Genomic DNA, 25,075 nt, shown 5'->3' with positions numbered 1-25,075 from the left:
AGTTAACTTTAAACTTAAGTTGGTAGTAGTAGTAATAAAGTACGAACCAAAACAATTTATTCGTATTAATACTTACTACTTAGTTAGTAATATACCACACACACACACAAAAGTGATATATACCTGAGAGTAATGTGATTTTTCAACTTTTATTGCAAATACCTAGTAAACTAAAAAATAAAAATGTGTGTATGTGTGTTTTATGCCTTAAAACAAAGAAATTTAAATATCACCATGTTTATCACTAGATGGAAAATTTGAAAGAAAAATCATTAGTAAGCATTCTTTTATGAACTCAACTTGATATGGTATTTTTTATATCATTGGATGATTCAACTTAAAACCTCAGAAAATCTTCAGCAACTTGTGTCTTTTAATATGGCTACTATGCAGTACATATTTCCACCAGATAATATTAATAACAACTTCTCAAACATTTGAAATTAAACTAAAACAAGAAAGACATTTTTACATTTTTTAAAGTTAATTTCCAGCATTTTTATTCCCATAATAAAAATACTCCAGCTTTAATAGTACAGCTGGGAAAAAAAGGTAGTGACTGGTTCATCTTGAATGATTTCAACTAGAGTAACAACAAATAAGAACATAATCCAATCATTAAAAAGTGCTTAAAGTAAAACTATTAGAAGAAAAAGCAAAGAAATTAAGATAGATTAGCTGATATATATAACTAACAACAGTTAAGTATTAGTTGTTTACTCTATATACTAGCTTTGGTTTTTCTACAATAGTACAAAACTAATAAAATTTTTTTTGGTTCAACTGAAATTAGTTTCCACTTTATTTAACATTCTAAAATGTATAAAAACCAAGTTATCTACAATTCTTAATTATTTGCATACTAGTTTAGAATGAAAAATGTGTTCAGAATATGTTAAAGATAAACTTCATTATTTTTTGGAAAAAAATATCTAAACAATTTGTTTATTAGTTGACCAGAAATTGTGAAGTGTCAAGCAGTGAATCCTTGCAGTTCTGTGATATGCAGCATTAAAAGGTGGTGAAACTATCATTCAGCAAGCTTAGATTTGTTACTAATTTAAAGTTTTCAATAAAAAAGTCTTTAGTTAACCCTTTCACCGCAGTTGGGATGTGTATTCCCCAGTGCTCCCATCCCTCACACTGTAACTGGGACAAATGTTTCCCATTGTCATTCAAAATTATTGCTTGTGATGTATGGGAGTAAAATGAGTTGAAAAGTATTTATTGTTGATCTATGGTTTCCCTTTATGTTTTCTACTCAACCCTTCAGTAACAAACAAGATGCCTAAGCAGAATTTAGGACAACTGCGTGCCGACTGTGCCCGGCATCAATACAGCAGTGAGTGTTAACCCTAATTACTATGTAAATATGCTTGATACGCTTGACTCAGAAAGCTTAGAAGATAGTGAAAGTGAGTCAAGCGGTGTTCAAATGCAGGATGATGAAGAGGCAATGAGACAAGAAGATGCTAGCTGTCCATTTAGTGATAATAATCAAGATGATGAACCTGGATCCAACAGAGGAAGGCGTAAAAAGTGTTGACAAAGGGAAACATCTGTCCCAGTTGCAGTGTGAGGGGAGCACTGGGAAATATATGTCCCAGCCTCAGCAAATGGGTTAAAAACACCTGTGCAATATAATGCCATATGTTTTATGCTAGATATAGAAATGAATAACTTATTATGCCTAAAAAAGCAATTTTTCTGATTTTGTAGTTACTGTTTCAAATTATACATACAAAATAAGATTAGATATACAATGTTTGGCTTAGCAGCACATGTGTAAATTTCTCTGATAAATACTTTACGTTCTAAAACACCTTAACTACTTAAAAGCCATACCTCATGTTGATCATTGACTACAACAATATGTCGAAGTCCAAGAGCCCTGAAGAGGCGAAAGATACGAGGAAGAGATGCAGTCTGTTTAGAATCAAATATCTCTCAAATCATTGTACAAAAGTTAGGATTTTTGTAAATATATCAGAATTTTTTAATTCCAACAATGTTTATTTTGTGTTTAATAAAATACAAAATTTACAACAATTATAATATTGTTATGGGCTATTTATATAAATAAAGATAAATTCTAAAATTTAATTATTCAAGAAAACTGAGTTAAAAATGGTAAGTTAAAGATAATGATAGGTTCAACAACCACTTAAGTTTAATATTTCTTTAATTTCAATAAAACTGCAAATGAGAATTATTGTTCAGAAGTAAAACCATATACCAGTGCATATCATTGCATATTTTACACCATAGATGTTTTAGTTAAATGTTAAACTGTCCAAGAGTCTTTCATTTAAAGTTAATATGGTTCAACAAACATAAAAGCTTCATGCATAAACAAAGTAAATAAGGATTGTTTTGACATGATACCAAAAAGAACTTGGTCTGAAAGATCTAAAAGCTTTATGCATAAACTAAGTAAATATGGATTTTCTTGATCTGATACCAAATAGAACTTGGTCAGATAGATCTAAACTAAGTAAATATGGATTGTCTTGATCTGATACCAAATAGAACTTGGTCAGATAGATCTAAACTAATTAAATATGGATTGTCTTGATCTGATACCAAATAGAACTTGGTCAGATAGATCTAAACTAAGTAAATATGGATTGTCTTGACACCATATAGAACTTGGGTGAAAGATCTAAAAGTTTCATGCATAAACTAAGTAAATAAGGATTGTCTTGATCTGATACCAAACAGAACTTGGTCAGATAGATCTAAACTAAGTAAATATGGATTGTCTTGATCTGATACCAAATAGAACTTGGTCTGAAAGATCTAAAAGCTTCATACATAAACTAAATAAATATGGATTGGCTTCACCTGATACCAAATCAATCTTTGTCTAACAGAGCTAAAAGCTTCATGCATAAACTAATAAAACACATTTTTTCAAACAAAATGCATTGGGAGAACAGTAGAGAGAATTGTTATGAAAAAGAAAGTACTGAAGAAACTAAATGAGTATCAACTTCATTGTGTTTTTACTATTTCCATGCTTCCCTTATCACCATATTCTAATTAAATGTCCAACACCCCAATTAGAAAATGATTATTCATCTCACTAAAATTAAAAATTATGACTATTCTAATGAGACTTAACATAACCTAACTTTTAATAATAAAAAAGTAAAGAAGCTTTTATATTCACATGTGAAACTGCATAAGTTGATGGGTTCATAAAAGGCCTGAGATCTATAGAAAACTCTTTCTCCTGTGGTGATATGTGAACCCGCTAGAAGAAAAAAGAAACAAACATACACAAACATATATTTAAACTGAAATTTCTGGAATTCTAACCTAAAAAGGTATTTAAAAAAAAAGACACATGAAGGATTAACTTAATAAAAGTTTTTAGACCAATTATTTCTCTGTAGGTTAAAAATATAAAACTATCTGTAAACAATCTACAGACTGTATTGGTTTCTTGTCTCAGAAGCCAGGCTTAAACAATCTGTAAATTAACAAAACGTACACTAGAAATAACACTGTTAAAAGGAATCTCAATAAAATAAAAGTTAATTATCATAAAAAAAAGAATATAAAGTTTTAAAATGTAGAATTAAAAAAAATCCAATAATAAATATTTTAAATGAAAAAAAAAAGATAATACCCTTTAAAGGTTTTTTCTTTAAATTATAAATTTTATTGTCATATAAGAGATGTTACATGTTGTTTATTCTGTACACAGTACGAGTAATCTTATGTTGGTAAAACAGATAATTTTGTGTTTAAAGATAAACAATTACATTTTATGTTAGAAATACTATTCTGAGTGTGATCCCTGTGGGCTCTGATTTTCAAGAACACTATTTTATATATTTTCCTCTCTTCATCTTGTATAAACAAAAGTAGAAGATTATCTTTCATCAAAATATTTACATAGAAAACTTTAAATATTTCATTGAAGCCTCCCTTGAAACGTGGTTCACTGGGTAGCCATCCCTAACTTAGATTAGAGGGAAGGCACCATCCACCACTAACTTTTGTGCTACTGTTTTAAAAACAAAAAGTGTGAATGACCATCACATTATAATGCCCCTTCAGCTGAAAGGGCAAGCATATTCAGTTACAGGATTCAAGACCAAACTGTCATTTTCAAGGACTTAATTTACCAATGTTAACAGAATATGACCTCCAACAAAGTTAAATAAATAACCTTTTATTATGTTTATAATAATTACAGTTAATAGCTGTACAAAACATTGTTTTGATTGATATACCCATATGTTAAAGTGATGCTTAGTTTCCCCAATATAAGAGCCCTTACAGTCTCTGCACATGTATAAATAGACGAGATGCAATCAATGGGCAATCGATACATGATCTCTGTAGCGAAAAAATTTAAGTCTGAAATTAGGTTTGAAAATAATTTTCAGATCAACTTGTGGATAGTAACAGTTATGTAATCTTTTCATTCACTTCATGATAATGAAGCTCTGTCTTTTAAGATATAGTAAGCAGGTTTGTATAAAGATAGTTTTGGCACGGTAACTATTTTCAATGGCTTGGCAAATGTACTTGTTAAGAATGAGAAATTGTTTTCTTCAACAAATGCTTAAGGTAACCATTTCAAAAAAGAATGTTTTGTATTAAAGAAATTTCTTTATGAAAGGCCAGGTGAGAAAAGATAAGTTTGTAGGCCCCAATCGGCAAGCAATGTACATAAGACTACTTTTGAAAGAAGAAGGTATAAAGCTGTCCAACTGTCCACCTTATATAACTATAACACATGAAGGATATCCTCCAATCTGAAACCTAAAGAACTGGTAGCAGTTAAAGAACTCTCTTTCAATAAAAAAGTCATCACCACTTGACTGGATAAAGGAAATGGAGTTGTTATTCTCAACAAAGCTGACAATGTTAAAAAAATGCTGGAAATTCTTAATGATTATATCAAGTTTAAAGTTATAAACAAAAAACCATTGTCTATACTTTAAAGCTTGAAGTAAAAACTCGTAGGTTTCTGAGATACTTGAGAAATAGAATTATTATTTCTGATTATGTTTACAACAATTTATATACTAAAGGCTTCCAACCTAGAGTATTATATGGCCTGCCTAAAGTTCACAAACCACACACCCTACAGTTTTCACCTTAGGTACTTTCTTGTATCTATCTTGAAACCTTTTACTGGGAATGAATTTACAATACCTGACATCTTTAGCTTTTTCTGAAAAGTCAGTCAACTCCCTCCCCATAAAACCACGTAATGGCCAGTTTTGATATCACTGCTCTTTTCACTAATATTTCCCTGGATGAAACTATTAACATTGCCCTTTCTAAGCTTTTTACAAAAAACATTCTTGTGAATGGACTTCCAGAATCTCATTTCAAATCTATGTTGAAGTTCTCAACTAAAGATTTTTTTCTCCTTTTTAAGAACTCTTTACAAACAGATAGATGACATTACTATGGGCTCTTCCTTAAGACTAATGCTTATCAACCTTTTTCTTTGTCATCAGAATTGGATGAACAACTGTCCTTCAAACATCAAGCCTGTTCTCTACAAATGCTGAGTAATTGATACTTTCCTTATTTTTTATCATAAAGACCATATCCCATGCTTTCTTGAATATCTTAACTCACAACGTCCCTCTCTACACTTTACTCATGATAATGAGACTAATAACTCATATTTTCTTTCTGGACATTTTAATTAATCATGATACCAACAGTTCTTCTACATCATAAAAATACATTTATTGTTCTATTCACTCAGTTTTATAGCTTTATACCTTCTTCTTTCAAATGCATTCTTAAACTTTGCCTACTGAATAGGGCCTACAAACTTACCTCTTCTTAACCTGGCCCTTCACAAAGAAATTTTTTTTTTATACAAAGCATTCTTTTTGAAGTGGCAACCCTAAGCATTTACTGCAGAAAACAACTTTCTCATTCTTAACAAATATGCTTACCAAGCTGTTTAAAATACTTACTGTAATAAAACCAGTGCTTGAGGTGGAGTGTAACACGGGAGTATGTATACCCCACTTCTCTAATTTGACATTTTGCATACCCCCACTTCTTGTGCATCATGATTAAGAATTCCAAACAATGGAAAATGCTATCACCATTTTATGTGCGAGTATACCCCCACTTCTGAATTTCCACTTCGAGCACTGACTTAAAACTATCTTTATCCACACCTGCTTACGATATCTTGGAAGACAGAGCTCCATTATCATGAAGTAACTGAAAAGATTATGTAACTGTTACTATCCCCAAATTAATCTGAAAGTTATTAATACTCGTGATTTAATTTGCATTATATGTTCATTTTTTTGTACTAAAATTGTATAATATCCTTCCCTATAGAGTATATGATTACCATTGTGTATTTTTTTATCTCTAGCTTACTAAAGATGAAATTCTGAAGATTCCAAACATATATTAAAAGCTTCAGATAATTATGTAATTGTTGTTACTTATAATTAAATTACATTTTTTGAAAAACAAATCCATCACAAATAAAATTTACTGAACATATTATTTTAACTTGCTAATAGAACGTTAAGTCAACTTGTATTAACTGGTTGCTGATCATATACAAATGAAGATACAATGCCAACAATGCAAAGATTCAATGTTACTCTTATTGTTACCAAAACAATTCTCATATTATTTCACACATTAACAATGTTTTATATCTTGTAATTTTCCCACATAGTTGCATCTTATTACTTTAAATGTTTTCTCAGTTTACTGCTGCACTTCCACCTAAAAAAAAGAACTTTTCAAGGAACTAGAAGCATTGTGCATAAATAAAACCTTTATATTTCAACATGATATTCAGTGTGTAAATGTTCTTGTATGATAAAACATACCTATGTTTAAACAATATTTAAAATAATAATTGTTCTGAATAGCTCTACTTGTCAAAGGTGTTGTTATGTATATCAGTCATTATGAGTATGATGGTTATAAGAAAATCAAACAATTTTAGACCTAGGAAAAAAAAAAACTAATAAGAGTACAAAGAGACAAAATAATTAGTAACGGGGTGAAAAATTTCACTCAAAATATTCCAGCCTAAATGAATCACTGCATAAATAATGGCAGAAATAATCAGGTATATGCTGACAAGCTGTCTTTAATGGCCAATATTTGACTTTTCATACATGGCCACTAGGATTATGACACTCTTATACTATTATATTTTTACCATTTGGATAATTTGGATTTATATTTCTTTCTATCTTTTTATCAACCAATGTTAGGCAGAATAACTGATGAAGAACTTAGGCTAGAAACTTTGTTAATATTTGATACATTTCTATTGAAGATGGAATTCTGAAACATCCATGTTATTTTTGCTATCAATAATTTTATGATTTTAAAATCCTGCCAAATGAGTCTTGAGCTTATTTTATTATGTTATGAATATTATTTCAACAATATTCATGTACACGTTTACTTGCAGACAGAGGTACTTAATTCAAAGTCTGTTACTAATCATTGTTGCCAAGACAGTATATTTCCATTTCTATGAGTCACATTTTCTAGAGATCGTTTTTTCATAAAATGGAGATACATAGAAAGGTATGGCTTGTATTCAATAAAAATGGGAATATAGAAGAAATGAGGTTAGACACTCACAAACTTTTCTAGCATCTCTTGATAAAAACCATTGATTTTGCATGATTACCAGTCACAAAATATTTGTGTATAAGATTCTACAACTTTCAAGGATTTCATGACCTGTGCAAACCTTCTTGAAGATTAGAAATCCTTGAACACACATGGAAAGCCCTATAGTAAATGCAACCTTGGTTTTCCTTCCTCTTTCATGAGTTAGCAATTGAAGAAGTTGGGTACATAGATATTTTAAATTTTTTAATTAAAAATTACCCATTCGGATCTATTTAACCTTATGTTTTAAGACTGTGTACCTTTGTACTCGTCACACATAAAGGATAGAGAAATAAAATGTTGGTACAAACTACAGTGTGAGAAAAATTATATGTACTTATCATGAATTATGTATTGGGATTTGTTTAATCTTATGTTTTAAGAGTTTTTACTTGTCATAATAAAGGATAGAAAAATAAAACATTGGTATAAACTACAGTGTGAGAAAAATTAGATATATCTTTTATAAAAGAGGTATCTGAAGAAATAGAAACCATCCAGATGTTGGAACACACCATCTATCAAATTTATCCTCTATTTACAAGCCTCACAAGTGAAACATGAATGACAATTAACTCTCAACATGGGCTCGGTCAATCTGACCAACCATGTGAACTCTTTGTACTTGTTTAAAGTCTTTTTAGATTTAATACTTCTAACTTTCAATATAGTGCGTATGTCTTCACAAAATTTGGCAGTCTTTCAGTTAATATTACAAGTCTTTCACATACAAAAAATTTGTTTTGAATAGTCCATGTACAAAGTAATTTTCATGTTCAAATTAAAAATACTTTTCCTCATCTCAAATTTCCTTTGTGAATCCCTAAAACCTCCTAAATGCATTTCAAACATTTTTTTCAGTAAAACTTTATATTTTATCTGTTATTTTCTCACCCTATCTGAAAACGGGATTGGTCAATTCGACTGACCTCCTAACCACCATAAAACAAAAATCGAAATAAACCTAAATTACCCTTTTTTACTTTCTAGAATGATGTCAATTCCTGAGGAATTTTTATTATTAATTTTTTTCATTATCTTACCTAATCTAACCTAATAAGTTTATGATTTTAATATTTCAGTTATATTTACAATAATAGATAAAGGATATACATGAAAAACAACAAATATAGTACTTGCCTGGGCCTTATTTTTTGCTGTCAACTGTTGATGAAACTTAAATCTACTCTTTTATACTAATGGTACTATTATATTATATCATTTTTTATTTAATTAAATAAAGCACCTAAGAACAAAGAATAATAAAACATAAAAAGCAAACAATGTCCTACAATTATCATGCTTTTTCTGACTTTCTAACTATGAAATAAGAGCCTTTAATAACTCAGGTAAAACAAATTTTAAACAGAAACAGGAAATAGACAATTTTCTGTGTAGAAAACAATGCAATATAACACATCATTTGATAGATTAAAACTATTAGTTATAAATAATATAGTATAAAACGTCAGAGAGAACCATCAGCAATTTGTGATAGACAGGATGTGAGAGGTGGGCATGGCAAGTTGGTCTGATTTTCTAGTTTATGGCTCTGTAAACAAATAAGATTGAAGACCATAAAAAAGATGCTTTGCCTGAATAATATCTATATTATAATAAGCAATTTCTTGGAGGGGTGGTAAATAAATTAGAGAAGAGAGAAGACAGAGAGCAAATGTTACAATTCTCATACTAGGGGAGATTGAGAATTTATCTTTAATATTTCCTTATAAAAAAAATAAGAACTTAAACCTTAAAAAATATTAACATTTGATTTATTAACTATGTTTTGTGCCAAGTTGATTCATGTACATATAATGGAGTAAATGAATTTTGAATGCAACTCAGTAAAAGGTTGTGATGTACAATGTGACCTGCCCAATACAAAAGGGTTAAATTTAAATCAATTTACTTTAACATACAGATAAAATGATAAGTCCATGTATTAAAAACTGTTATTATATATCCTGATGATTTACAAATAAAAACAAAATTACAATAACTGATACTCATGCACATTACTTGGATTCAGACAAAAAATCAGCAATAGTTTGTTTGCTATACTTCTGATAAATGTTGAGAATTTTCTTTCCAAATTTATGGACATCTTGCATCTAACAGTAACATACCTTCTTCTGTTTTTGCAAACAAAAAGAAATATACATTTTCATAGATATTTAATTAATGCAGAATTTATAGTAAGTTGGAATACTTCCTTTTGAATGTAAATCTTTTATTCATAAGTCTCAGGCAAAAATTCTCAACTTTTGTTTAAACATTTAATACTTAATATCAACATATGCTGCACTGGATATGAACCTTGTCCCCATACATTCTCTGAACCTTTGCACCATGGGGCAAAAAACAAACAAACTGGAATTTGTCTTAGGGCCCTGGAAAATTTTGGGTCTATACCTCTGTAATGTAATCTACGTATATTTTGGGGCCTAATTTGCTTTTTCATTAATGGCTCTTTAATGTTCATACAATGACCTTCAATTTATTTTGTAGCCTTTTAGCATGGATGAGACCATTCTCCATGTGCAATATGTGCTATTCATTTATATTTCTGGGTTTAGAGAGGGTGGGGGGGATAAGAATTTCATAATGTTCCAAAACTAATACACATGGAACGATCTTTACAAGTATATATTTAAATTGTATTTACAATAAAGGCAACTGTCAAAGACTGAATTATTGGTAAATATATATACACATATTTTACACAATACCTTCTGTGATAACTGCAGACATGGGTGTCTGCAAACTTTTTTCCCAGGGAAGGGCATAGTAGTGTGAAATTGTAAATATATAAAATATTCATATACATATGCTGAATGAATAAAGAGTTATGTTTCTCATTTTCCAGAGGGGGGGCAAGTGCCCTCTCTCGTCCTCCTCTGGGGATGCTCATGACTACACCCAATACAAGCTTACTAAGTTCTCTGTTATTTATTAAATGGAGGTATTAAAATAAGTTAGAGTTACTTCAATGTGCAATTAAAAATACTAGAACTAATGAGCACAGAAAGACTACTAGGACAAACACTGAACTATGAAACTGATAACTAAATTCTCCTTGCAATGTAAATGGATGATATAAAGATGGTAGCCATTATGTGAGTAAAACAGGAGATCTGAACAGTACAAGTCTAAACCCATGTTTTAAAGCACAGTAAAGTAGTTATTATGGGAGCTGGAACATCACATTCTGAAAATGAATTTTACCTTTCACCTCCCATAATCAGTTGCATCAACTTATTCTATACAATCTTTAATTCTCTTTTATTGTATTTCTGCATAATAAACTGAGGTTAATGCCATTCCTTCCTTCTCTTTACATAATTTCCAAATCCACCAACCATACAAATATATATGGACAATGACTTTTGAGGGTCCAATTATCTCTTAAGCTTATAGGTTAGGCTCCCTACTGCATACTTTCCATTGTAAAAGGTTCTGTTATAAGGCTGTCATGTCAAAAGCATACCACTTCCCCTTGCAAACTTTCCATAATCCATCTACTGCTTGAGAATTACAGTTTCACAGTGCCCATTTCAACAGTCCAATCACACAGAAATCCAGTTATGCTGCATCTGTTAACTTGGCCAATATGTTTTTTATATACATAATAATCATTTACTAATAAATGCTTACATCTCAGCTCATTTTTTACAGTGACCATTTTCTGTACATGATACAAGATTTTACTTAGTTATATTTAAATTTTAATTAAGCTATTTTATGATCAATGTTTGCCAATGAAATCAGCATTAAAATTTATGTTATAGTCCAAAGTTTTATATTATCTAAGTTTTAATTCCTTTATTTCAAAAGCAACCTTAAAGAAAAGTTCTTAAAGATTTGTTATTTTCTCTCGTGATCCATAAGTTCACAAAATGTTAAATTTGTAGTTTGAACAGTTCTTGACTCAAGCTAACCTTCCATATATAGAAAGAATCTAGGTTAATTGCTCTGTTTACACATTCTTCTTTCAAGTTCCATAGGGCCCGTTCAGAGAAATAAAATTCTCTTGACAGATGCCATGCCCATTTTCTACACAGAGAAAAGAGAGCTTTTTGAAGTACGTTCTTTTAATTGTTACTTTAAAACTGTCACAATGAATTATATAAAGAACTAGTCAAACTGCTCTTAGCATTGGTGGTTACAAGATCGGTCAAATCTACAAAACCCATATAGAGTTTCGTTACTGAAAATAACAGATAAAATATAAAGTTTTTTCTTAACTTAAAGAAACATTTGATAACTATCCGGACATCATAAATTTTGCATATGTAATTTCAAAATTTTCTCTTAATAAAGTTTTCTTAAGAAACGTTTGATAACTATCTGGACATTGTATAAAGATTTTGCATATGAAATTTCAAAATTTTCTGATGCATAAAAGTATTTTTAATCTGAAAATGAAAATTATTTGGAGAGGCAACATGCAAAGAGAAAAAAAGGCATGAGAAACACATTGCTTTACAAACCTTAAGACTTAATAAAGAAATTTTATATTTTGTGTATGAAAGCATTGTAATGTTTACTGATAATCTGCAAAATTACGTTAACATATGCTTACTAATTTAAAAGTTATAGCATGAAAACTATAACAAGTACAAACTGGTTATGAGGTTAGTCCCAGGGACCAAGCCCATGCTGAAAGACTTAATAAACTTCTAAAAATAAAATGAAAGTTAAAATTGAAAGATTCTACCCTCTGAACATAGGTAATTTTTCTTCAATTTTTGGCAAAAATTTCAAGAATAATACAGAAAGTGTTCATTGTATTCATTAATATTTTCTTATTAGAAAAAAAGGAAATATAAGAAATAATTCCTAACACAATTTTAATTAAGTTAAATATTTCAGTTCAAAATACCTACACGAATACTAAAAGGTTGTTGGTACAAAAAACATACTATAACTTTATGCAAAGGTATGAAACCCTGTGACGTGAGCACTTTTGAAAGGTAGACCAACAGTGCTTGAGTTATAGAGTTTCTTATTTTTGTTTTTAACTGATTTTTTGAACCTACATGTTTTTCTAACATCATGAAAAATAACTAGAACTAAAAAGCTGTGAAATGAAAAAATACCTGCAACTCATTTGGTCATTAAATAAAAACAAGCATACACTATCATATAAACTAGAGTAACTTAGGTACTTAGTTACAAAACATACTTGTATAGGTGGGTATCTTGGATAAGCATCTCTGAAATCATTTAGAGTAAGTTTTTTGTTAGCCCACTGTCTTTCTGCTGTTTCATTGAAAACCTGGAAAATGGAATTTATTTTATAGTTACATGAAGGATTTCATATTAAGTAAACAGCAACAATATACTCTACATATGAAACTAAAAATCAAGATAAATATAAAAGGTTTCTGTTATTTATGTGCATTGTAAAACATATATAGGAATATATGCACTGGCATCTGCGAGTTAATTCTCTTAATTCAGTTTAAAGTATGTGCAGTTTTGGGTTCCAATCCTACATTAAAAGAGAGATTTCCAGATGTTCACTGTTTGTTAATTGTTATGATCTGTATTTGAATGTTTTAAAACACTGATAAGCATTATCCTAATGTTCAACTTTTAGAACACACATATATAATAACTGATTTCAATCTCACATTTATTACTCTTAAGTTTCTGTGAAGTAAATAATAAAATCAAAATAAACATACTAAGCTTACAAGGATGGCATCCTACGTTTTTCAATTTCTTCAGTGAAACTATTTAAAATTGGCACATAAATAAGAAAAAAAAAGGAATTTGAGCTTTACAGTCTAATAGGCATGGCTGAAAAACTCTTGCCAAATTCATAACTAAAGGAAGCAAAAGCTGAGGTATAGTTAATACATCTGACATGTCACAGGTATTTAAATCCCATCCATCCTCAATCCAAAATTTCAACTAGTAATTACACCAATTTATTGTTACAAGTAATACCACAATAAACACTACATACATAATTTGATACATTAGTTTTTCCGAGAAGATGTCTAAAGTTATAATTTTCCTATACTGAAAATGTATTTCTGATAAGTACTTATCTCCATTCACATGAAAAGAGGAGCACATCCAAGTGGGAGAGAACTAAGGTCAGATAGTGATCCAAACCATACAATATTTATAAAACTCTATCCCAGAAAATATAAAAGTAAGCAAAATAAAATAGGTGTAGAGTGGCTAAGACATGATGGACTGTACACGGCACGTCACCTACATCCAAAACCCATGCTGCCGAGAACCGACATCCACGCAGGGGTAGGATGAGGATCCTACCATCAATAAGTCAACTATAATCCAAAACCCGGCTTAAAGGTACCAATATCCATGTGGGGTTGGAAAGAGGATCATAACACCGAAAAGTCGACTACAATCCAAAATCCAACCATCCAGTGGGTGTAGGAAAGAGGATCATACCATCTTCACCTCAAGTTCATAAGAATGGAGGAATCAAGAACCCTCCCCCGACCCATGAACGGGGCACATTTTAATATAAGAAATTGATAGATCAATCCAAATCTACACCAGCAGAACACTACCACCCTACTCTCAACTGAATGGTTGTATAATCATTTCTATATTTTATTTGTATGTCATTAACCCATTCAGGAACTGGAAAGAGGTAAGGACTCTCAAACTCCACTAGAGGAAAAAAAGGGTGGGAAAATGAGGTAGAGAGTCCAAAGGAACAAGAACACCTGAAACTATATTTTCAAAAGCAGACCATACCGATTTATTCAATACAAGGCATAACAGGGATGGACAGCTGCCCCCTTCTGCTTTACCCATGTAGTCCATGGGTGAGTATGATCCAGGACAGGCAAATTTATCAAGCAATTGCATCATGAGGATAAACCTACAAACGATCTTGTTAAACACCCCATCTCTGCAGTGTGTGTTGCATGGCCATGAAAATATAATATGTAAGTCGACATGGCCAGACAGTGCGGACTTGATCGGTTAAAGAATACCTAGTCACGTACCACTCACCACAGAGTGGGATCCAGATAGAAAAAGAGGGACATGCCCCTAAAAAAGAACAGGTATATATACTAAAAGGTAACTTACCAGTCACAGTCTCATGTTGAGAGTGAAGGATGGCAACAGGTGGATGACATTACCCAGACAAGGAAGAAACAGCTACCCAAAGCAGAGAATGGAGAATGTAGTCCTAGTGCTAGACAGACGAACAGCAGGGTAGACATGCATGGAAAAGGAAGGTGCATGATAGGAGTGAAGACACAAGTAAATAATGATGGGAAGAAAGGAGACAAGAAATAAAAGGCCAATTGAATCACAATCCAAACCCAAAAGGTAAGGGAGGAAGGAAAAAATCACAGAGAAAGAAGTGTAGTAAGAGGAGAAAACTGTAGGAAACTAATTCAACAGAAAGAGGCTTTGAAAATAATGAAGCAACACACAACATGTACTGGACAGAGAAGGTAATTTGGATCCCACTAAAAAGAAATGTGGAAGACAGGAAGAAATGAAAAAGTCAAAAGAAATATACCACATGAGACACTAAAATGTAGGTGAATAAGATCAATCCAGAACAAAAGTAACAAATCGAGCCAAAACATCTGAGAAAACCAAAGCAGTGCTGGCCAGGAATGATCAATCAGAAAGATCTGAACTGGAGTGACACGGATGCACAAAAATCTGGGGAAGAAGACTGATGGAATGAGAAAAACTAATGTAAATCTGTCTCAACTAAATGACAGACAGCGTAATTGGATGATGAACCAAAGACCAAAAACAAAAGAGATAATTAACTGGGAAGTGATAAAAGATTAAAAACTTCACATGGAGAAGTACCCCACAGGAGGCAGAGCCACCAAAAATTAGGGGGATTGAGAAGTCACTCTTTAGCAGAAAGTGTGTCAGGGTTGGAAAGTCAATTTGCTATGAGGACAAAGGACCTGGAACACAACCCTCCAGGAGACGTTTGCGAAGTACAAGGGTTCAAAAAAAAAAGAAGAAATCCACTGTTTACATCAAAGGGAACAAGAAGTAGTGTCCCCTTGGCAAGTGATATAAGCCACCACCCTCAGAAAGTATAAATGAAACAGGACTAATCAAACCAGACAAGAGGATGAGTGGGAACCGAAGCACCTCAGACTGGCAGAAGTGCCTGCATGTGAAGAGGATGAGACTTTTCGACTGTAGACCATTATCCTGCAGTCTCCTACTGATAGAATCACTCCCCCTACCTTTGGAGATGAGCATCAGGGAGGAGAAACAATCCAGAATAGGGGAAAAAAGCGGTAAACCCAACGTCATGGGGGATATGTTCAGCTATCAATGCATTTAGACTAATAGGGAAGGATGAAAATTAACAGGAAAACCTAAAGTAAAAGCTTGGATAACAGAAATCACCTGTGAATGCATTCAAGGAGGAGAATGGATGGGCCCGACAGAAGGGTGTTTAAAAAAATACACACCTCAAAGAAACTAGAATATGAGGTATGTAAGAGGAAAACTTAACCAACCAGAAATCCAACTACCCAATCCAACTGTGGAAGGTATATGAGTATGTGAAGATAACCCTCATGTTAAAGGAGCTAACTCAAGGAAGATGTCCAATCAACATTGTTGGCAAAATCCCCCAAAATTTCAGGTAAAGACCGCCCCTCAAAAGACATATGGAACAGAAAAAAAATCCAAAGGTCAAGGCATGAAACTGGTATCCAATCACGTGGTGAAAAACAAACAAACCACAGATAGGAATGTTTATTGTGGGCATTTTCAGTCATGCAGAAACAGCCTACCCAAATGTGATCAAAGACTACAGAATAAAACAGGGAAGACCCAAGAAGTGATTGAGGTGGGACTGATCGATCCAGAACCCCAATCAGCATCGAGTAAACAAGACGAATGAATAAACCCTGCAGGTAAGACAGGTAAAGGACAGGAAGTGGCTGAACATATAAATAAATAAAGATGATAATATCTCAGAATGAAACAAAAGACCAATTTAAAATATTGAATATAGCATCACAGATACTCCATGTGATGCTAAATGTACAGAAGTAGTCCCACCCCCAAAAAACCACACATTGCCATATCTTAATTTTAGTTGGAATTTCAATTTTGTTTCAGCTTATTCTATTCATTTCAACCCATGATGACATCATGTAGTAAACAGTCAGAATGTATTAAGAGTCTGGCAATGAAAGTGCACAAAATTGCAAATGTTTTCCTACTGTGTTTAAGTCTCCTACTGAACAAAATCCACAGGTATATATTGAATGCATACACACACATATGCATATTTTTGTCTAGCCAAATTCATAGAATCATATTAGGCAAAATACAAAAAAACTGTTTGAGAAAATGAAAGGAAAATGCTACACCTGTTGTGAAACAGAAGTCAACATTGATGTGAGAGCTGAAATAGTTATCCTACATGGCATGAAAAGTTAACTTTTATGGTTGAAAACAGCCAAATGAAGATATAGTGTTACCAAGATGTTTAAAAATAAAATGTTAACATATGACACAAAGTGTCAGAGTACAATTTTACTTAGTATTCTAGTGTTCTATTCTTATAGCTCTGTACCAGTATGGTGTGAGAGTACTTAACAAGGATTAAGCTCTGGCCACTAGAGGCGAGTGATTGCCAGCTTGTGAAGTTACAAGCAGAAATCAACACAAATGATACTATATGTCACATACAGCATGTTTTACAATAGCATCCCTTCTCTGTCATCTTGAATGGTATGCTTAGTGAGTAATGTCTCTTGGTATACCTGAGAACCTGGTGCTTAACAGTACTTTGACCATTGATACTATATGTCACATACAGCCTGTTTTACAATAGCATCCCTTCTCTGTCATCTTGAATGGTATGCTTAGTGAGTAATGTCTCTTGGTATACCTGAGAACCTGGTGCTTAACAGTACTTTGGCCATTGTCCATCCCAATACACATTTGAATAAGGCAAGAGTTTTAGTGAATTTTGGAACAGTATAGGAGTCTGCAGCTTTGCTGCAACAGAGCATGAAGTCTTAATCCATCACGGGATAGATATGCCAGTACTGACTTCCCTGTTCATTCCAGATACTGTCAGATAATATTCATACTTACTTTCTTTCACAAATACTATGTATCTCACTCTCCTATAGTACATTTCATATTTAAACAACTTCTAATATTTTCCTAAAGTTCTAATTTGGAACATGCTCAATCCAGTCAAGGTCATGTGTCAAACTGAGCCTGAGGAATTACTTTCTGTAGCTGGTCCAGTCTAAGAACTTATAAACTCTTTCATGGACTTGTTGTATCGTGTCTTACTTTATCTTGTATGAGTGTTTTACGTCTGTCATGTAAAGCAGGGATACTTCCAGTTTCTTGCAATCCTATTTCAATTGGACAGCTACAGAGAGGATGTGGATGGTGAGAGCAGTTTTGGACAGCCATATAGAGAAAGTGGATCATTAGAGTAGTTTCAGACAGCCATATAGAGAATGTGGATAATTAGAGTAATTTTGCACAGCTATATAGAGAATGTGAATTATTAAATCAGTTTTGGACAACCATAGAGAGATGTGGATTGTTAGAGCAGTTTTGGACAGCCATATAGAGAAAGTGGATCATTAGAGTAGTTTCAGACAGCCATATAGAGAAATTGGATAATTAGAGTAATTTTGCACAGCTATATAGAGAATGTAAATTATTAAATCAGTTTTGGACAACCATATAGAGATGTGGATTGTTAGAGCAGTTTTGGACAACTATATAGAGAATTGGAATAGTGAGAACAGTTTTGGATAGCTATATAGAGAATGTGGGTTGTTAGAGCAGTCTTGAACAGCCAAATATAGAAGGTGAACTGTTAGAGCAAGTTTTGGACAGCTATATAGAGAATGTAGATTACAAGAGCAATCTTGCTTAGCTATAAAGATTTGAATCATGACAGTAATTTTGACACTTATAGGGAGATTAGCTTCTGCTTTGAAAGGGTGAAGACTTGCATTAAGAGGCTGTGTTTTTGTGTATGTTCTTTATTGCATATGATAACTTGGCATTGTGATATTTTAGTTTTACTTTAATTTAAAGTTTGTGTTAGTTTGGGTGAAAGTATGTATAACATGCAGAATTTCAATTCCACTAAAATTTTGAGAACAAACTCTGAGATAAATGGAGGTGACAAGAAATTGCAAAAAGAGAGTTCAGTAAATGTATAAGTTCATAAAGCTTTTTCATTTGATTAAGATGGTATAGTTCACATATACATTGAGCAAAAACTAATGTTCATGTTTCAAAAATAATCACCTACACGTGTATTATACAAGCCCTGTTGCTATGCTGGAGCTCGCACTTATAAGTCTTGAATAACATTTAGCAGAAACATGCAGTAGCATGACATCTGTTCTCAGAAGTTTTCTCTTATTACATATACATGTATAATCCAAGGAACAAAAAACTTGTACCTAAAAAAATTAAAACTGTGTGTATTGTGTTCATAAACTGTAAAAGTTAACTTTTTTATGTTTAAGGTAACTAAAAAAATATATATTTAGTGGCAATGCTATGTCAAACACTAAGGTTGTAACTTTTACAACTTCATAAACATGCCAATAAAGAAAAAAATAAGCCAAAATATATATACAAAATTAAAAAAGAACATTTCAGTAAAACCAGAGGAAAAAACTACATTTCCTAGCTGTCCTTTTTCAGTCTTTTCAGCTAGAGAGACAGAGAGAATAAAAAAGAGAGTCTGGGATTGATACAATTGTTCTTATTGTAATTTTAGTGGCCTCAAAATATCTTCATTGATTCCATTTTCAATGATATATATAAAGAAAATGCTAATGGCAAATGCAGTTTTTCCTACTTTATCAAGAAATAACTTTAAACAAATTTGCATTTAAAAAATATTTGAATTTAATGATTTTTCACTGGTAAAAACTCTAAATATGAACAGAATTTGAAACTCTTTCATAAAGTCCTGATGATAAACCACATAAATAGAGCTTAAATAATTATCTCAGACAGCATTTTGAGTATGTAATCATGATAACTGTGAAATCTGGCAACTTATTAGATTCTGATATTTCCAGAATTAATTAACTTCACCACATGAGCTCGCTTCAATTATCTTCAAATGTTTCTATAACATAATATACATTATATTAAATAGCAATAAGCATAACAGAGCTTTATTGTATAACACCTACCTTGTGCTGTAGAAGTACAATAAGCTGCCATCTAAGGATTAATCCACGAAACCTTCCAAATGTTCGATTAGTTGATAAGGATGCTGGCTAAAATAATATAAAACAGACTGCCTTTTGATTTTGCAAAATTACAGTGAGACATAAAATGTTGTCCCTACTTAAGTAATGCTGACAAATGAGGTTCTGTTCATCCTGGCCATCCAACAGTAAAGCAGTGTAATAACTATTTTAATTTGTTCAATTTTGAATCAATATGTTTCATAAATGAAAAACAAACAGAGTATATGTGTTAACTCTCTCAATACAGGCTCGGTCAATATGACTGATCATGACCTCTTTTGTACTCGTTCAAAGTCTTTATAGATTTGATATTACTAACTTTTAATATAGTGTGTATATCTTAATAAAATTTGGCAAGTCTTTCAATAAAAATTACGTCTTTCACATACAAAAAATCATATTTTTTAGTGAAGTATTTTTAATAAACTAAAAAAAAAAGATTTGTCCGTGAATATATCAAGTATTTGTTTTGAATAGTCTATGTGCAAAGTGATTTTCATGTTAAGATTAAAAATACTTTTCTTCATCTTAAAAATCACAATTTGTGTAATCTCTAAAACCTCCTAAATACATGTCAAATGTTTGTTTTTGGTAAAACTTCATATTATAGATTTGATACTACTAACTTTTAATATAGCGTGTATATCTTAACAAAATTTGGCAAGTCTTTCAGTAAAAATTATGTCTTTCAAATACAAAAAATCATATTTTTTTAGTAAAGTATTTTTAATAAACTAAAAAAAGATCTGTCCGTGAATATATCAAGTATTTGTTTTGAATAGTCCATGTGTAAAGTGATTTTCATGTTAAAACTAAAAATACATTTCTTCATCTTATAAATTACAATTTGTGTAATCTCTAAAACCTCCTAAATACATTTCAAATGTTTGTTTTCAGTAAAACTTCATATTTTGTGTGTTATTTGTCAATTTGACCAACCTCATAACCACCAAAAGAAAATTCAAATAAATCTAAATTACCCTCTTTTTCTTTCTAGAATGGCTTCAAATGTAACATGAAATTATATTCATTTATCCTAAGTAGCTTTAAACTCATGAAAGTATCCATCTGTTTAAAATTAAATTTTATTGTTTTATTGCCCTTTGGATCATGTCTAACTACTGTTTGTGCCATTATAAGTTGTAAATCACTTTACACTAACAAAGTACCTTACCCACAAACTATTCTGAGCTACTCGTGTGCATGCCTCATGAAATATTCTTATTGTTTATTTTACCTTAACTAACCTAAAGAGATCCTTATTTTTACATTTTTAATACATTTATAATAATAAATAAAGAATAAAAATAAGAAATAAAGTACTTATCCGATTATTCTTTTTTTATTTGCTATCGACTATGTATGACACTTAACTCTACTTGTTTTATACTAATGGTAGTAGGGGATTAAATAATTATTTAATTAAGAAGTGCAACAAAGAACATAGAACAATAATATGCAAAAAGAAAACAATTTCCTCTAACAATCACAGTTTTTCTGGCTTTCTAACTATACAACAATAGCCATTACAAATTCTTCCAAGCTAGTCATTACCTTTCCCGTGGGAACAAAGCCTGTACTACATGTGAAACTGATGATTATCTGTCCAGAACACAAAGTAATATAATACATCATTTGATAGATGAAAACCTTGGCTTTCTATTGGTTATAGGTAATGTATATAATTAAACGTAAGAGAGAACTATTAACAAATCCTAAAAGAGAGGCTATGACAAGGGGGGGTGTCTGATTTTCAATTTGATATTTCTGCAACCAAAAAAATTGAAGGCTATAAAAATTATGATTTGTCTGAGCAATGACGATTTTATAGTGAGTAATTTACACTTCATTTCGTAGTTACTGGAAGAGTGGTGGATAAAGTAGAGAAAAGAAAATACATATATAGAGAAATTGTGTCACACTAGGGGAAATTCAGAATTTTTTAAAATATTGCCTTATAATATTAAGAAGTTAAAACTTATATACTATTAAAATATGGTTTATTAGCTAAGATTTTATGCTATACAAATTGGTATAACATAAACAAAAAGTACTTTAAGAAAAATGTTGAATGTAAGACACTAAAACCTTGTGTCATGAACAGTAAAGGATACCCATGGAGATAGGGTTAATAAGTGAGGGCTAAACTTGGAGCAGTCAACACTCTAACTCCATATATTCACAGACAAATCTTTAGCAACATCACTTAAGAAATGTTTGTGTATAAAAGACTTGTAATATTTACTGAAAGCTGCCAAATTTCCTAAAAATGCACAAAATGTATTAAAAGTTATAGTATGGAACTCTGATGGTTACTTCGTGGTTACAAGGTCGGTCACATCAACCAACCCTGTATAGAAAGAGTTAGACAAAGAAATCAAGGGACAAGTGTTGGTGGCAAAAAGTTTTTCTTTTCATAAATCATTTCAATGTAAAAAATATGAATAATGAAAAAGGTAGGGAGTGACATTATGAGATCAGTTGGAAGATAAATAATTTAATCAAAAAGATCCTTATTACAAACAACAACCCTTAACTCTCTCTATAGAGATTCGGTGAAATTGGCTGACCATGTGAGACTAATTTGTACTCGTTTAAAGGCATTATAGTTTTGATATTAATAACTTTTAATATAATATGTATATTTTCACATACAAAAAAATTCAGTGAAATATTTTTAATACACTAAAAAAAAGATTTGCCATGAATATATCGTCTTTTTTTTTTTTACTAATCCAAGTGCAAAGTGATTTTCACGTTAAGATTAAAAATAGTTTTCTTCATCTGAAAATTTCAAATTTATTTGCATAATCTCCAAAAACTAAATACATTTAAAACATTTTTCAGTAAAACTTTATATTTTATATGATATTTTCTCTACTGTAACTCTATACGTAGTTGGTCAATTTGACCAACCTTGTAACCATCAAAAGAAATTTGAAATAAATCTAAATTACCCTTTTTTTTCTTTCTAGAATGACTTCAATTGTAACATGAAACTACATTCATTCATCCTAAGTAGCTTTAAGTTCCTAACGGTATACAACTATTTATACTTAAATTTTATTATTTTATTGCCCTTGGAACCGTGTCTAAGTACTATTCATGCCATTATAAGTTGTAACTCATTTAGGGAACATGCAACTTACATTACGCTATCGAATTACATTACCAATGAGCTACTCCAAGCTGCTCATGTATGTGCTTCATGAAACATTTTTATTATATTATTATCTATTTTACCTAATCTAACTTTAACTAACCTACAAAAATTCCTATTTTTACATTTTAGTTACTTTTATAATAATAAATAAAGAATACCTATGAAAAACAAGAAATAAAGTACTTATTTGGGTATTCTTTTTTTCGTTAACAACTAACGAGGACACTTAACCCTACTTTTGTATTCTGATGGTATTAATGCACTAAACAATTTTTATTTAATTAAATAATGCACCAAAGAATATAGAATAATTATATGCAAGAAGCAGACAATGTCATATAACTATCCCAAATTCATCCACGGTAGTCGATATCTTTCCCATGGCAACGAATCATGTACTAAAAGACAAATTGAGAATTCTCTGTTCAGAAAACAAAGTAATATAATACATCATTTGATAGATGAAAACCTTGATTTTCTATTGGTTATAAGTAATATAATATTAAACATAAGAGAAATCTATTAACAAATCCTGAGAGATAAGATGTGACAGATGGGTGTGGCAAGAGGGGTCTGATTTTCTATTTGATGGATCTGTAACCAAACATGATTGAAAGCTACAAGAATTATGTTCTGACTGAACAATAACGATTTGATAGTGAGTAACTTGCATTAATTTTGTACTTATTGGAGCAGAAGAGTTGTGAATCAATTAAAGAAGAGGAGATGCCTAGATAAAAATGTAATTTCTCAAACTATGGGAAATTCAGGATTTCTTTTTAATATTTCCTTAAAAAAATCAAGAACTTACAACTTATATACTATTAAAATATGCATTGTTAGCTATGATTTTATGCTATACTAATTGGTATAACATAAAGAAAAAGTAGTTTAATTAAATTTTTAATGTAAGTCATTAAAAACTTTGTGACATGCACAGAAAAGGATGACTGTTGCAAAAGGGTTAATTAATAACTATGTTAACATTATACAGGTGGAGTATTTGATCAAAGACACTGTTATTAGACATCAATAAAGCCAAAGGTACATTACTTGATCAGAGACTAAGGTAAGTTGAATATTTAATAAAACACACATCTTCATTAGTATTTCTACATATTCAAGAGAATGATCCTAGTTATATTCTGTAGTATATTTAACAGATTAATGTGTAAACAATTTTAATACATTTTAGTATTTTTAATAAAAACTGTTGTAAAAGAAATGTGTTTTGAACTGTACTATTTCACTTTTGCTTTAGAGAATAAAAAAACAAAATAATTAACAACAAAATAAAGAACAATTCAGGAATCATGAGCAAACTAAAAAGAAAGAACTCCTTACACTAGTTACACTAATTAAGAGAAAGAATGTTCTGTATGGTATAACTATGGATTCTAGAGGACACAAATACCTCAACAGCTGTCTGACATGACCTTACTGTTCCTGTTCCTGTAGCATGCATCTGGGCAAGATTGTAGAAAGCCAGCACATGACCAGACTGAGATGCTAGAGAGTAAAATTTGATGGCAAGCTTGTAATCTCGTTGAACACCTAATCCACCTATTAGACATAACAAAAGATCATTTAGAAAAAAAATAACATACACAAAAGCATAAATTGTGCAACACTGAAAGCATAAAGGTTCCACTTATTTTGTAAAAGTGCAATCTAACAGAACACTTAACCCTATTACTACTATCACACACTTTAAATCCCTTTCTGCACATGTCACAAAGTGTTACTGAGTTACATTCAAAATTTAATTAAAGCACTTTACATTAATGCAGTTTAATGAACTTGACATTACCTAGTAGATAATAATTCAAGGTTTTATATTATGTTTTTTATTCCTTCATTTCAAAAGAAACCTCTTAAACATTAAAATTTGGTGACGAGGAACCCACTTTGAGACTAATAATGGCTGAAGACGGCTTGAATGGGTAATGAAGCAAATGTACAACGTTTCGACAAGGTTTTGTCATCATCAGGTACAGAGAAC

General features: G+C 31.2%; 1 protein-coding gene across 1 annotated transcript in view; it reads right to left on the bottom strand.

Annotated features, from left to right (window-relative positions):
* Positions 1-25,075, bottom strand: part of LOC106462744 (H(+)/Cl(-) exchange transporter 7-like) — a 172,582-nt gene that overhangs the window by 14,650 nt on the left and 132,857 nt on the right. Inside the window, exons 17-20 of the mRNA XM_022390078.1 lie at positions 19,851-19,937; positions 12,842-12,934; positions 3,173-3,256; positions 1,846-1,926 (exon numbers count right to left, since the gene is read on the bottom strand). Coding sequence (XP_022245786.1) covers positions 1,846-1,926; positions 3,173-3,256; positions 12,842-12,934; positions 19,851-19,937 — 345 coding nt within the window. The remainder of the gene's footprint in view (positions 1-1,845; positions 1,927-3,172; positions 3,257-12,841; positions 12,935-19,850; positions 19,938-25,075) is intronic.

Source organism: Limulus polyphemus, unplaced genomic scaffold (assembly GCF_000517525.1).
Source record: "Limulus polyphemus unplaced genomic scaffold, Limulus_polyphemus-2.1.2 Scaffold1238, whole genome shotgun sequence".
NCBI lineage: Eukaryota > Metazoa > Arthropoda > Merostomata > Xiphosura > Limulidae > Limulus > Limulus polyphemus.
The sequence above is the reverse complement of the archived record's forward strand: the minus strand, read 5'-3'. Positions and strand labels throughout refer to the sequence as shown.